Source organism: Loxodonta africana, chromosome 23 (assembly GCF_030014295.1).
Source record: "Loxodonta africana isolate mLoxAfr1 chromosome 23, mLoxAfr1.hap2, whole genome shotgun sequence".
NCBI lineage: Eukaryota > Metazoa > Chordata > Mammalia > Proboscidea > Elephantidae > Loxodonta > Loxodonta africana.
Genome location: NC_087364.1, coordinates 3068411 through 3082294, shown reverse-complemented (window position 1 = coordinate 3082294; position 13884 = coordinate 3068411). Strand labels below are relative to the sequence as shown.

The 13884-nt window shown below is 37.2% G+C and overlaps 1 protein-coding gene across 1 annotated transcript in view; it reads right to left on the bottom strand.

The window, feature by feature from the left end:
• ANKRD10 (ankyrin repeat domain 10) overlaps positions 1-13884 on the bottom strand; it is a 39554-nt gene that overhangs the window by 11971 nt on the left and 13699 nt on the right. Inside the window, exon 4 of the mRNA XM_064275224.1 lies at positions 2554-2789. Coding sequence (XP_064131294.1) covers positions 2554-2789 — 236 coding nt within the window. The remainder of the gene's footprint in view (positions 1-2553; positions 2790-13884) is intronic.

Here is a 13884-nt window from a genome sequence, read left to right as displayed (position 1 = left end):
ATTTCAAACCCACCAGCCGCTCCTTGGCAACGCTATGGGGCAATTCTACTCTGCCCTGCAAGGTTGGTAGAGTTGGAATTAACTTGACAGCAACGGGTTTTTTGTTTTTTTTTTTTGGTATCACCTATATAAAAGAGAAAAATATTAGGAACCTTTACAAAATTAGTAAGTAATGATCAGCAGACAAATTAGCAACACTGGAATTGCACGGAATCCTAGCTGGGAAGCAATGTGTATCTTAGACCAAAGACGTCTACTGTGATGTTTACAGGAAATACTATTCATAAATCCTAATGTACATCTGGACACTGCTTCAGCCTCAGGTGCGTTAGGCTTAAAAGTTACAGAAAACGCTAGGTTTCAACCACATTTTCTTCTGACTTAGAATCTTCAGGGCTGAGGATTGGGAAAGTGTAGCTTGAGAAAGCAACATGGGTAGATTAAAACGTGCAAATGCGAACCTCCACCCCGTGGGTAGATTAAAATGTGAACCTCTACCTGCTAGAGGAAGAAAATACCATCTCCTGAAAATCAGCATGGCTACTCAAACCCGGCTCGTGCAGCAACGAGATTTAAAGCACCAGGCACTGTCGGGGTGCTTCAGGACAACCCCGTGTGTCAGGGCAGAGCTGTGCTTCACAGGCTTTCCGTGGCTGACTTTGCAGACGTGGATTACCAGGCCTCTCTTCTGAAGTCTCTGGGTAGACCTTTCGGTTAACATGTTAACTGTCTGCACCGCCAGGAACTCTCCAGTGACAGGTTTTAGGAATCTTGAAGTTTAAAGGATCTTTGGAAACACTTTCAGGTTACTTAAGGAATGGAATTCAACTGACCTTAAAAACTTTGAGAGACTAGTTGTAGAACTCTTTAGGTACATCTTACCAGAATGCTGAATGACACCTCTAAAAAATTACAAGAAGGGAAAACAAAACACTTAATATCATTTGACTCATTAGCCAAGAGTTCTGAAGGTTGAATGGAACAATTATTTTTCAAAAGTGGGTGCTTTTGATGTGCTTTCAAAATAAAATATATTGGAACACGACACAGACGACAACGTGGAACAATAATTTGCAATAAAGCACCAGCTCTGAAATTTATCTTCGTGTAGGACTTATTCTTACAGCATCTTTTCAAGAAATTAGGCCCATAACTTACAAATCCTGTATCTGATAAACTACATACACTGAACTGTACTACAAAAATCACCTAATCTTAGGTGTCTTTAAAGTAAGTATGATTTACGCAGCTGTGCAAGGTGATAATGTGGACATTTTATAGGAAAATAGTTTCTGTTCGGGTATACTGCAGTTAAACTAAGCTAGCTACAGCACTGAGAGGCGATGCTGACGCCCATCAAATTTACAATCAACTAAAGCCTCTAGACCCTGATGTGATAAATGCATGTTCTACCTATGCTATATGTATATATATATGTATATATACAGAACCCAGAAGGCAGGCCTTTATATTTATCCTCAGCAAATCTTATGTCATAATTTCAATTTGATTACTTTCCAGGTCTGAGTTGCTCTCACATCTACCTTTCCCTTTCATGTATGGGATATGATTAAATGTTCTTCACAAGCTATTGAATTTTGTCTTCTGATTAAGAATACAGAGCTCTGGTGGCACAGTGGTTACAGCGATCAGCCGCTAACCGAAAGGTCGGTGGTTCAAAATTTCCAGAGCGCCTGACAGGAGAAAGAAGTGGCGGTCTGCTTCTGTGAAGATTTACAGCCTTGGAAATTCTATGGGGTCGCTGTAAGTGGAAATCAACTCAATGGCAGTGGGTTTGGTTTATGTACATATACATACATACCTATTTTTTCCTAGGGTTTTTTTTTTTCTTTTCAATTTAAAGAGTAACTCATTGACTCTGCATATATGCAAACTCTAAAACTCTTTAAAGAAAAAAGGTAGCAAACTCTAAAACTCTTTAAAGAAAAAAGGTAGGATCCTTAAAACTGAAGTAACTTACCTTATATACTTACCTTCTCAACATCAAGTTGACACGCTGGTCTTGTGTGATAAGGAATTACACACTACAATGTGGGGACGTGGAAACCAAATGAGGAGAAATCATAGGGCTTTAGAGGCTAACAGGAAAGTTTGGAAACACTTTCCCAAACGTAAAAATGGGTTTTAGTGCCATACCAATATCAGTTTTTATAAGCTCAGGATCATTCGCAGGAATTAAAAAAAAAAAAAAAAAAATCAGGCACAGGGGCAGATTATTTTAATAGTTATATTTCAAACAGATACAACAAATGAAAAAAAACCTTTCTACTTCATTGGCAGGTAAACCTGGGTGCTAAGAACGTTATGTACATATGAGCTGTCAAGCGGCCCTCAGATCCTTCCTTTTGTTATGTGGTCCATCTTCAAAGTGGCAATATAGGGGAAAACTCCATCGCCACTGCACGAGAATCCTCAGGGTACACTTATCACCTTAAGCGAAGATCTCATCGCGAAGGAGCTTTCAGCCATAAGAAAGAAGACACAGTAAACAAAGAAAAAAAGCCTGCTTTCCCACCCAGAAAGAGGTCTCACCTTCGGTTCTAGCTTTCTTTACACCAATGGACTCCGAATCTTCCAAGGACCTCTTTCGATTTGTTCCCATACTAACATGATTCGGAAATACATTCTGATGAACCCCATTTAAGATGCCATTGTTATAGAAACAGTTCAGATGACAATTCTGGAGGTTCAAGAGAAACTGGGTACACTCTTGAAAACCCTGGGTTTGCGCAATGTCTGCCGCTGTCAGGCCACTGGCATTTCTCAGGCTGCATGACACAAAAAAACTGAGTTACACCCCGTTAGTGTCTGCGCTGGGACTTTGCTCCTGCTGAACTGACTAACTATCTGAAGGCGATATGAATGATTACATAAATTTACAGCAAATTTTCATTAAAGTAGTAGTTAATCATCCTAGTTCTGTAACTAACTTTTCTCATACACATTCGATTTCTAAGCAAGATTTGGGAGACAGTAATTCAAAAATCAATACACTAAACTGTTTTAAAAAGTATCTTCCTATTTAACTTCTCAAGACCATGTTTTACGTTAGTCTGAAGAACCTAAATTTATGCTAACTTCAGACTTGGCCTGAAACGGAACTCTCTATTATCTGTACTTAATTTTAATAATTCATTCTTTAATTGAATAAAATTATAACAAACAAACATATACTGAAATTGTCCATGGCATTCATAACAACCGGCTTCCTAAAAACAAATGAACGGCTTACCAGGAAGCTTCAGTTTGTGCAAAGCAGACCCCATGCTAACGTGTGACACTGTAAGTGGAAGCTCAGATGGATGCCCTGACATTAACTTATCATCGGATTTAAAAAGCAGGAGTTTTTGCACTTCGTTTTTTGTCCCTGCTTTGAAAAACTTGTAGAAGTATTAAATTTTGGCATTCTAGAGCATCTGAGTGGATATTTCCTTTGAAAACCCTTCCATTACTACCCAAGGAACTTACTCCCCAGGTTAAGATTTCTATCACTACAAAGAATCAAGATCATCTCACTTGGTTAATAACACTAGCAGTAAAGCTATTATATGTTCTACCATAGCTGACAGTCAGATTAAAGCAGACAGTGGTGGCAGAATACAAAAAGAGATTTGAATAAGAGGAATATAAAAGAATCACTTGAATTCGTGAACCTCAATTAGAATACTGAATAAAAATTTAGGGAACAAAGGCTACTCCGTGTTGAAGCTTCTGTGGAAGACAAAAATACACACTGTTCTGTGAAGTAAACCTGTAAAAACACAAAACATTCTGTTAACTGCAGATTGACAACCTGAAGCCGCAGAAGTACTTAACAGCAAAGACAGCTTCCATATTTAACTAGCAAGCTATGCTATATGCAAAGATGTGACACCAAATCAGAGGCCTTATTTTCTATCGATGAAACAACCAGCCTAGATCACTCAATAGGCATTATTCCTAGGGTGCTACTGTTAAGGGAAATATAACTGTGCAAGCGGAAGCTACAGAATCAGGGACAGATAGGGGCTTCCCGTTTACGAAGAGACCAGTGAGCTGGGCAGTCATATTTCTAATCACCACGCTCACGAAGCTCCAACCTCAGAAACAAACAGAAACATTTTATTTTTTGGATAATCAGTCTCCACTGTTTTAAAGCACGAGACAAAGAAATGTGCTGTACATTCTGAAGAACGGCGAAGGCCCAAATCCAATTTGATCAGATTTAAAAAAGACGACTTGAGAGTCCCAGAAACCAACAAAATTTTCTTAAAAATATAAGGCAGTTGGGTCAGGATTATTATAAACTAAAACTGACATTTTCATTTGCCGTAAGACTTCATGGTTGTGAATTCTGATGAATACTACTACTACAGAATTTCATGTTATTTTTTATTTCCATACATGAATTAAATGAAACTGCCTAATTATATTAATTACACATGTACAAAATGATCATCCACTTAATTTTAACCACATGAATGGTAAGTGCACAGGTGGATTATTTTTAGCATGTGTACTTCGTTTTTAGAAGATCACAGAAGTAAAGATGGTCCAGAGCAAATCTGCTATAATTTAAAAAATGTGAACAGAAAAATAAGTTGCCGTATGAAGATAAAATAAAAACACTTTAACTGTTTAAAATTTTAAAAGATCAAGACTGAGAACATAAGCCCAGTTTACAAACTAATCATTCCCATAGGTAAACACGAATTTACTCTCCAAAGGAAATCAACAGAGAAATGAGAAGCTGCCCTTTGAAACGAGGACAAATAAAAACACTACTTTGATGAAGCTGACAGTAAAGACTACTCCTTAGTGGGCCAGAGAATAAAACAACAGCAAATGGTATTTAAAAGTGGCAGTTACAATCATACATGCCTGTTCACAGAGGAAAACTAAGATGCTTAAGGGCCAGGCCAAGATTCTGAAGCTGGGAAAAGAAGAACCACCAAAACACATTCGATTACTCTTTGTTCAGAAAACAAACACCAGATTAAATAGCAGTTTTACTGCTCATCCAAGAAAATGCAATCTAAAGAAAAATAAGCAACAAGTTATTGCTAATAACTGGAGACAGCCCAGGACGCCATCAACATTTGAGTAAGACTGTTTTCTAACACCTAGATAATCATGCCAAGGTCTCCCTGTCTTATCTTCTCCCCCATCAAAAGTAGTAAAACGCTTGCCCGCCCCTTTCACTTAGACTGCTGTTCCTGTTAGGAGCTGTCGAGTGGGTTCCAACTCATGGTGACCCCATGTGTGCAGAGTAGAACTGTGCTCCATAGGGTTCTCAAGGCCTTTTAGAAGCAGATTGCCAGGCCTGTCTTCCGAGGTGCCTTTGGGTGGGTTCGAACCACCAATCTTTTGGTTAATAGTTGAGTGCTTAACCATGTGCACCACCCAGGGGCTAGAGCCAACCAAATTTCCAAGTGGCTTTAGATAATATCTTTAAAATGCACGTTAACTAAAAGAGAAGCTCAGAGAAGGGTTAAAGGTAAGCTCATGCAATGTCCTTCCGTGTTTCAACAAAGAGAAAGAACAATCACAGGTCAAGCTGAACTTTCACTGGTTTCTCACAAAACTTTGGGGCCAGGAAGTTCGGTTGATCCAAAAAGTGAAATAATAAACTCCAGAAAATGTATGGACAGATACCAGACTCTGGGGGAGACAGTGACTGTGGAAGAATTAATTAGGAGATTATAATTTAGCTCAGTGTTTGGATGGCACTATCCCTCTAATATTACCAGAAATAAGAATGTACAGATCCTTCCTCTGCTTCGACTTAGCTATAAAAGGTTTCAAATACACCATTTCTCACGCTACTAGGGACTGATTATATACAATATAGTTCAATTTTATTTCCGTTTACGTTCTTCTCAATCAAGAGGATCTGCTAATACCTCACTCCAGCAGTTGCTGGTTTTTGCAAACAAAACCAGAACCAACCAGCACCACCTGCCTCTTGCCTCCAAATGTCCTCCTTCCATCTCTGCTCCCTAGCTGCCTGCATTTCACTATGCCCACTCTCTATCAAATGTTAACTACTCCCTATTTCTCCTCTGCGTGCATGAAAAAAAACCGGCAAATGACTGCTCAATGGTGCACTACACCTTCCAAAAACTGACCTGAAATGAGTATTACCAAGACCAGCTGCCACAGTCAGTTCCACCTCATGGCAACCAAGTATACGTGAGCGCAGAAATGAACGACACTCCACGGGGCTTTAAAAGGCTAGTTTTTTGGAAGCAGGTCACGAGGCCTTTTTCTCCCAGACTCTTCTCTTCTGGCACCTCTGGGTAGACCCAAACCTCCAACTCTCAGTTAAGAGCCGAGTGTATTAACCACCTCACCACCCAGGCTCCAAAACGAACATTAGGGGTCATCTATTCTAAGGATTGGCAAACTTTTTTCTGTAAAGACCTAACAGTTAATATTTTAGGTTTTGCAGGCCATTCAGTATCTGTCACATTTACTCAACTCTGTTGCTGTGGCCTCAGAGCGGCCTTAGACAACACACAGAACAACGGAGCATGGCTATGTTTACACACACTCTCCTAGTTGTTAAACCTTTCTTTACAGAACTAAAATTTGAAAATTATGTTATTTTATGGGTCACGAGATATTATCCTGTTCTGATTTTATTTTCTGAATCATTTAAAAAGTGTAAAAACCATTCTTAGCATGCAGGCCATACAACCAACCGTGAGCCAGGTGTGATGAGTAACATTTAACCCAACAGAAGACACCTGCCAACTCCTCCTCCGCTCCTAATAATAGATACCTGGCCACCGTCTCCTGGAAATTTTACCAATTTTATACACTATTCAATTCAAATGAAAAAATAAACTTCAAAAAAGTTGCCAAATCTGTCACAAAATGTTAAATATTACAGAAAAGCATCTAGTAGAAGAATGTAAAATAAAACACCTTGAAAGTGCAAAGTTAACACTTGCAGTTAGTATAACCATTCCTTAAACCATCTGAGTATTTTCGAAGCGCCTGACCATTAAACGAGCCATTGAGGTCAACACGAATAAGGTGAAAACTATCTTCACAGGACTCAATTCCTCAAACCATTTTTTCAATGGCTGAATAAGCAGATGGGACTTTCCAATGTTTTATCAAGGCTGCAAAGGGTGTGAGCGTTGACGTGAAAGACTAGAATACAGAATTATTAAATGGTCTAGCTCTCAAAGGAGGCTTGGGGACTCAGTGGTTAAGTGCTCCGCTGCTAACCGAAAGGTTGGTGGTTCAAACTCATGGCAGCTCGTGGGAAAAAGGTGTGGCAGCCTGCTCCTGTAAAGATTTATAGCCTTGGAAACTATGGGGCAGCCCTACCCTGTCCTATAGGGTTGCTACGAGTTGGAATAGACTCGACGGTAGCTGGTTTTTTGGTTTACAGTTCTCAAAAGCTTTTAATTTTTAACATAAGATGTTCAGGTTTTAAAATGTTTTTTATATCTGCTTTCCTTTGTGTTTCTTTTTTTTTTTTTCTCCTTCTTTGTGTTAAGTAAGGAATTTTGGTATCTGAATAGCTGAAACTATAATCCTGGTTAAAATACATCACCTTATTAATAAACCTTCAGACCATATTTACTGTTTTAAGTTAAGAAGACACTAAGTTATCTGTCTTTGTCTTCCTAAATTTATACGGGAACAGGGCATGAAGTCGGAGATTTAGATTCGATTGTGATTTCACATTCAAATTTTATACTTTATTCTGTTATAGTCCTTTTAAAAACAATCATCCGATCAACAGATGTTTACTGAGCGTATTATGTAACCACAGTACGCTAGCTGCTAGCCACTCCTATCTACTCAAGTGAGGTATCAGTACAGACAAGATGAACAAGGACTGCAGTTACTCATACACATTATTCCAAAGGAAATTAAAGTATCTGGAAGAAACTGTTGAAATACACTCTCAAGAACTACCTTCTGAATTAAAATTGGGGTAGCAATGAAATTGCATGTGTTATTTTAAATTCAAGCTTTAGTAAAGGCAGACAATTTGGAATTTTGTGTCTTCATATTGGTGCACCTGGCCAGACTCGTGTTATCTAAAATTTATCTGTGTCCATTTCTGAGAACAAGAGGGGCCCCATGCAGGACTCGCCGCAGGCCTCTGGTGCTCTACAAGTTCTATGTGAAAATCTTTGAAAAGGGGCAGAGATTTCTCTTAATATTAGTCATGTTGATATTTGCATTAGTGCTAGTTTGCTGAGTTTGAAAAACTGATTTTCTTTCAAAGGAAGTGGGATAGTAAGATTTCTAGGCTGGAAAGCTAAACTTGCTACAACTTGTTTTAAAATCTACGACCAGGGTGCTTCTGTTGATTCTAGTTCCCCTAACATTCACCAATACTACAAGTGACCTCTGGGCAGGGTCACCCACATCCCCTGCAGCTTCTACTGTTATTTCAGAATTGGAATATGAAAGCATGGAAAGACATGAAATCATCTTTACTATGAATTAACTGTCCTGTTAAGTAAGTGGCAAATATGAACCAAACTGGTATTCTCAAGTTCACTGATGTTAAAACAAAAATGTGTATATAGTACACTGACCTACGTTGTACCTAAGAAAATCCTGAGTATTAAAATGCTATGCCTAAGACTGCCCCCAAAAGACCTTTAAACAAAACTCACCTACGCGGCCTGCTAAGCCTTCTTCTAGTTTCCACTTAGAGTGCCACAACAGCACAACGTCTTAGAGACCATTCTAGTAAGAACAATTTTTTTTTTTAATTTTGAAAAAGCACAGATCAGGAAATACCTGAATTATGATTTTTAAGAATCTGAGTTGTGACGCCACCTTGGAGATGTTTTCTTTTTATTAATGCCATGTGACAATTAAAGATTACCACAATTTTTATATAAATATTTCTGTTAAAGTTCTGATCTCAACTTATCTACTGTTAGTTTACAAATAAAAAGGTAGATATCATAAATTAGGGTAAGCAAAGCATGCAAATCTAAAGAATCTATATCTGAACTCCTAGATTAGCATTAAAACCAATCACCGCAACAAATACCTCAACAGTGTGCCTTGTGTGCAGAAAGGAAGCGACACTGAACACTCAATGCCACAACTGAGAGGTTTTCGGAGAAGCACCTGCGGCAGTTGCAGCGGTTTCTATATGGAGTGCTCCCCCTTTCTAGGATTACTTGAAAAAATCAAGTCAATTCGAATTACGTAGCTGGAAAACATTGACATGTGTAGTTTTTATAGGTTCAGAATCTTCTATTGGATTTAAAACGGGCAATGGTTCATAAAACAGGAAACTTAAATAAGGGATCACATATTCGCAGGCAACATTTGGATAAAAATACACACACACACAAAAGGTGCAGAAGCACACTTCACCAGCGTGACCACTGTCACGTGACCTCCTGAACAGGAGCTACTGCTCCAGGACACTGCCTCGTAAATTACCCTCAGGTAATGTTTTAGCATGAAGCCAATTTAACTATGCCAATACTTCAACAAAAGTTTAACAGTATGGACTAAAAGCCATTAACTCACGATTCTGGTTACTTTAAAATTTGGTATGCTGTATCTCAAATACATTAGTAACTATTCCTAGATGGAAATAAGCAAATATATGGAATCATTAAAAAAAAGAAAAGATAAAAAAAACATTACTAAATGGCCATTTGTACAGACAAAACATTAGCAAACATCCAAAACCTCTTCAGTAAAAGAAATACAGTGTGTTTTTAACCCTTTGGTATCCAAATGCTTAAATAATTATAAAGACTTTCTTAAACACACTCTTCAGGTAACAAAAGGAAGAAACTCGTGTTTTTACAAAGTTTCAACCTGAATCAAGTTGGTGCCAAGTTTTCAATCAAGTTCAACTGGGGTGAGGGTAGCTTTGTATTGTAATTTAACCCAAATTATGTTTGCATACATTAAAATAGAAGAGCATCAAGGAAGAAGTTTGATGAGTCAACATCCTCCCATTATAATTCAGCAAAAGAAAAAATACATTTGGATTTAGAAACCATTGGTTACATTCAAAGCACTATTTGTAAAAGCACTGGTTAAGTTTGTTTAAAATGAATTAAATTTAATAATCAGTGATTAAATATATATATATTATTCAGGCTGTTACTGAAAACCATTGAAATTCTGAACTAAACTTATCAGCAACTCCAGAATACTGTCAGCCCACCATCTGTTTCTGTCTGGCAGGTAGGACTCATAGATATTTCAGGAAATAATTCTTCCCCACTGCTTCGTAAAAGGACTAAGAGCCAGGAAACAGAAGGATCAGACAAGCTTGTTTTCGTGACAAGTAGATAAGAGAAGAGGAGGAGGACAGGAGAAGTAGAATCCAGAAGATTTAAAATCAGACACTACTTACACAATTAAAAACTAAAGTACCAATTCAGAGTAATCTACTCAACTTCATAATTAGACTCTTGCTCTGAACTGCCAATGAGTAAGTCAGGCAAAAACAAAAATTCATACTACTAGGTCTACGAACCAAATATTAAAACTAGCTTTAAATATACTAAAAGAGAATGGGGGGGGACTTGAGATGATATACAGTATTAGCTAGGAACTATTTTATCAACATATACTAATGGAGTAATATTAAAAATACTTTAAGGTTATTTTAAGCACAAGTTAAAGTTATTAATTTGCAAATGAAAACTAACCTTAAAATTATTTTTCAATTTTTTCTTAAAGACTACAAAGTTGGTATAGTTTACCCCAAATTCAGAAATGAATTAATGGATAGTAAAGTGTATCTGGGTTACATTTTTGCCAAGGGCAAAAGTTGCAAATAAGCCCCTAGCAGTAAGGCTTTCATCGTGTAATTTCCCCTACCAAAGTTATTGCTTCCAGACAGAGCTCTACTGGTAAGCCAATTAAGGTAGTTCAAAATGGCCACCTTTTATGAACCAAATTAAATCAATTACATTTTAATTAAGAATTAAAAAATTCAGCAACATATTTTGCAACTTTGTAAAAAAAAAACGATTAAAATCACGCTGTAGACTTGTTATTATAGCCAACTGTTCATGTTTTCTAAATTAGGGAATAAAAAATTTTTTGGAGTGAGTCACTGACCTTGCTTATTATAAGGCTACAGATGTTTTGTGATCTCATGATCAGTTAAGTTCATCTTGGGATCCATAATTAAGTTAAAACATACGCAGCCCCTTTGAAAATCTGGACCACAGAACTAACAGCTTCTACAGAAATGCTCTCCTGTAGGAGAAGTATGAGATTCTGGCACAACCCAATGAAGCAGCTGCATCTGGGTGACGCAGCGAGTTTTCTGTGTAATGTGGTCCTAAAAAGGGCTACCAAAGTTACCAGTGGTGCAAGTTAATTCTGGTGTCATGCTAAATCCCTTTATTTCTACTCAGAGGTATTAAAGAAAGGCTACTTTGTATCTGGCTGATGTGCAAATATTCTCTACCTGACCTCTCAATAAACACAAAGAAGGGGCTAAAATTAACTGGTTCCAAAACACTAAAGCTAAAGGCGAGCCAAGACTCAGATTCTGCTGTTTACAATACAAGCAGCAAAAACACTTCAGTTCTCAGCAGATAACCACACTGAAACTTAACCTTACGCTGCTTCTGTTCTCTCATCCCAAAGGCAACAACTTTTTCATGCTATCATCTGCCCTTTTCCCAATAAAAAAAGGGTATTCATTCAAATGGTGCCTACCATGAGAAACTGAATTCCGATATAAGTAAAATTAAGGCTGATGACAATTTTCTGGAATGAAACTCCGTATTTACACACAGGGAGAAAAAAGTAAGAATGAGAACAGTCTGGAGAGCCTGAGATGGTTTAAAGTACACGAACGTTTAGCTTGGTCACAGAGCTGACACTTAACGCTGTGTATTTTCAGATGTAAACGATGCCAGATAGTTACGGACATTGTGTAAGTCAGAAACAAAACCTCAAGTGGGAAAGAAAACTTGGCACCAAAACTCAAGATTTAAAATAAGAAAAAGAAAGTCCATTAACATACTCACGTGTGGTGCTAGAAAATTTAATACGATGCACAGCAGCTGATATGCGTTACCTTATAGATGCAACCTACATTAACAAGTGAGTTATGTAACAAGCCATTCTAGCCACAAATGCTTAATGTAACTCGCCCTCATCATTATCTACTCTAGTGGCTAAGAAAACAGAACAATTTTAGGACTTTGGCTATTTTATGTAGCAGGTATATAAAAGGCAAAGTAGGGATTGAGAGTGAAATTATTAATTTAAAAATAACGACATAAAATAGTTTTTAATCTAGTCACAGGAAAAAGAAAAATTTGTATCATCTAAACATGACAGCATGTAGTATGAAGAATAAATCATCTGGCCAATTCTGAACTGGAAAAGAAAAAAATAAGTAACTTTAAGTAAGAAAATTCATTCTGTGCCTCTTGATCGTCTTTAAAGAAGTTATTATTTGCTAGGGCTACACTTTACCATTTGACAGCAGCATCATAGGAAACAAAGAAAACAGAGCTAAGTACCACAGTTTCTGGGGACCAAACCATTATATGTGGCAGACTAAAAGTGTTCAATTATAAAAATGTGCAGAGCAGATATCAAGAAGCGATTTGCAATTTAGCTTAGTGGCAAGGCTGACACTTTATCTAGATGTAAAAATTAAATAACCACGAATACGATAGCCATAAGTAATGGTTACTTGCTCTATCTCCAGGCTAAAAACTTATAATTTTAGGTTAAAACTGCTTCTGGCTAGATGGCTCAGACTAAATATTTTCTTTAAAAACAAAACAAAACAAAACAAAAAACCTGGACGTTCAGTCAGGGAAATCACCATGTGCAGGGTCCTGAGGGAGAGGCTCTTATACTGAGAAGGAAATACAGAGTGGCACTCGAGGCCAGGCTCAGGCCCACTGTTGGTGGAGATGGGAAAAGAGACACTCGAGGGTCCTGTAACCAAGGACAGAATGATAAACAGAGTATTTCATTTTTAAAGAGATACCTATTAAAAAAAGGACATAGTGACAGATGTTTATTGGCTAAAAGGATCAAGCTGGTCTATTAAGAAAACTAACGCCTTCGGAATAAAATATTCAGTACCAATTAGAGTACTGCTTAGAAAAGTAAGTCTAAAAGGGTCAACTTCTAATTATCATTTCAATAAAGGATTTACTCAATTACTTCTTATATGACTCTGTATTTTATAATCAAAGCTTCTGTTATTAAAATTAAAGATCTGAATTTTTAATCTAAATACAGCAAACAAAGCTGCATCTATAACTAGATTTATAAAGTAATCGATTGAGCATTACACGCAATTTTCAAAAAATTGTGTAAAAATTCATATTATCAATGGTTTTTACCTTAATAACTACATATGAAATAAGTTGTAAGGTTTCCTATAATGTAACAGTTAATACAGGCCATATTTATAATACTAAATCACTATATAGTTACGAGATTCAAGCCCAAATCAGTGACTAGTGTTGACAATAACACTTAATGAAACAGAAGCTAAGAGGCTGAAGACTAAGACCCTAAAAGACGTCCTCAGTACTGCCCTGCACTAACCGGCATGGTTTTGCTGTTCAGGGTTGAGTTTCAGTATCTACTTTAATACAGAGTCAAAATAATGAAATGGAAACCAAAGGGTTAAACTAATTAGTTATGTGGTTTTTACTTCTCCTCAAGTTTAAATTTTCCCGTTTCCGATTAGAATAAAGTGGTTTATGATTAATTTTTGTGAAATATGCAAAACACTCAATAAGGTAAAATAAAAAAGCTGATATTACTATAGTTATTTTGGTTATTACAGCTACACAGCTTACACTCAACATTTAAGGGTGAAAACCGCATCCATTTGTTAATGCTGCAAACTACAGAAGAAAAATTTTCACA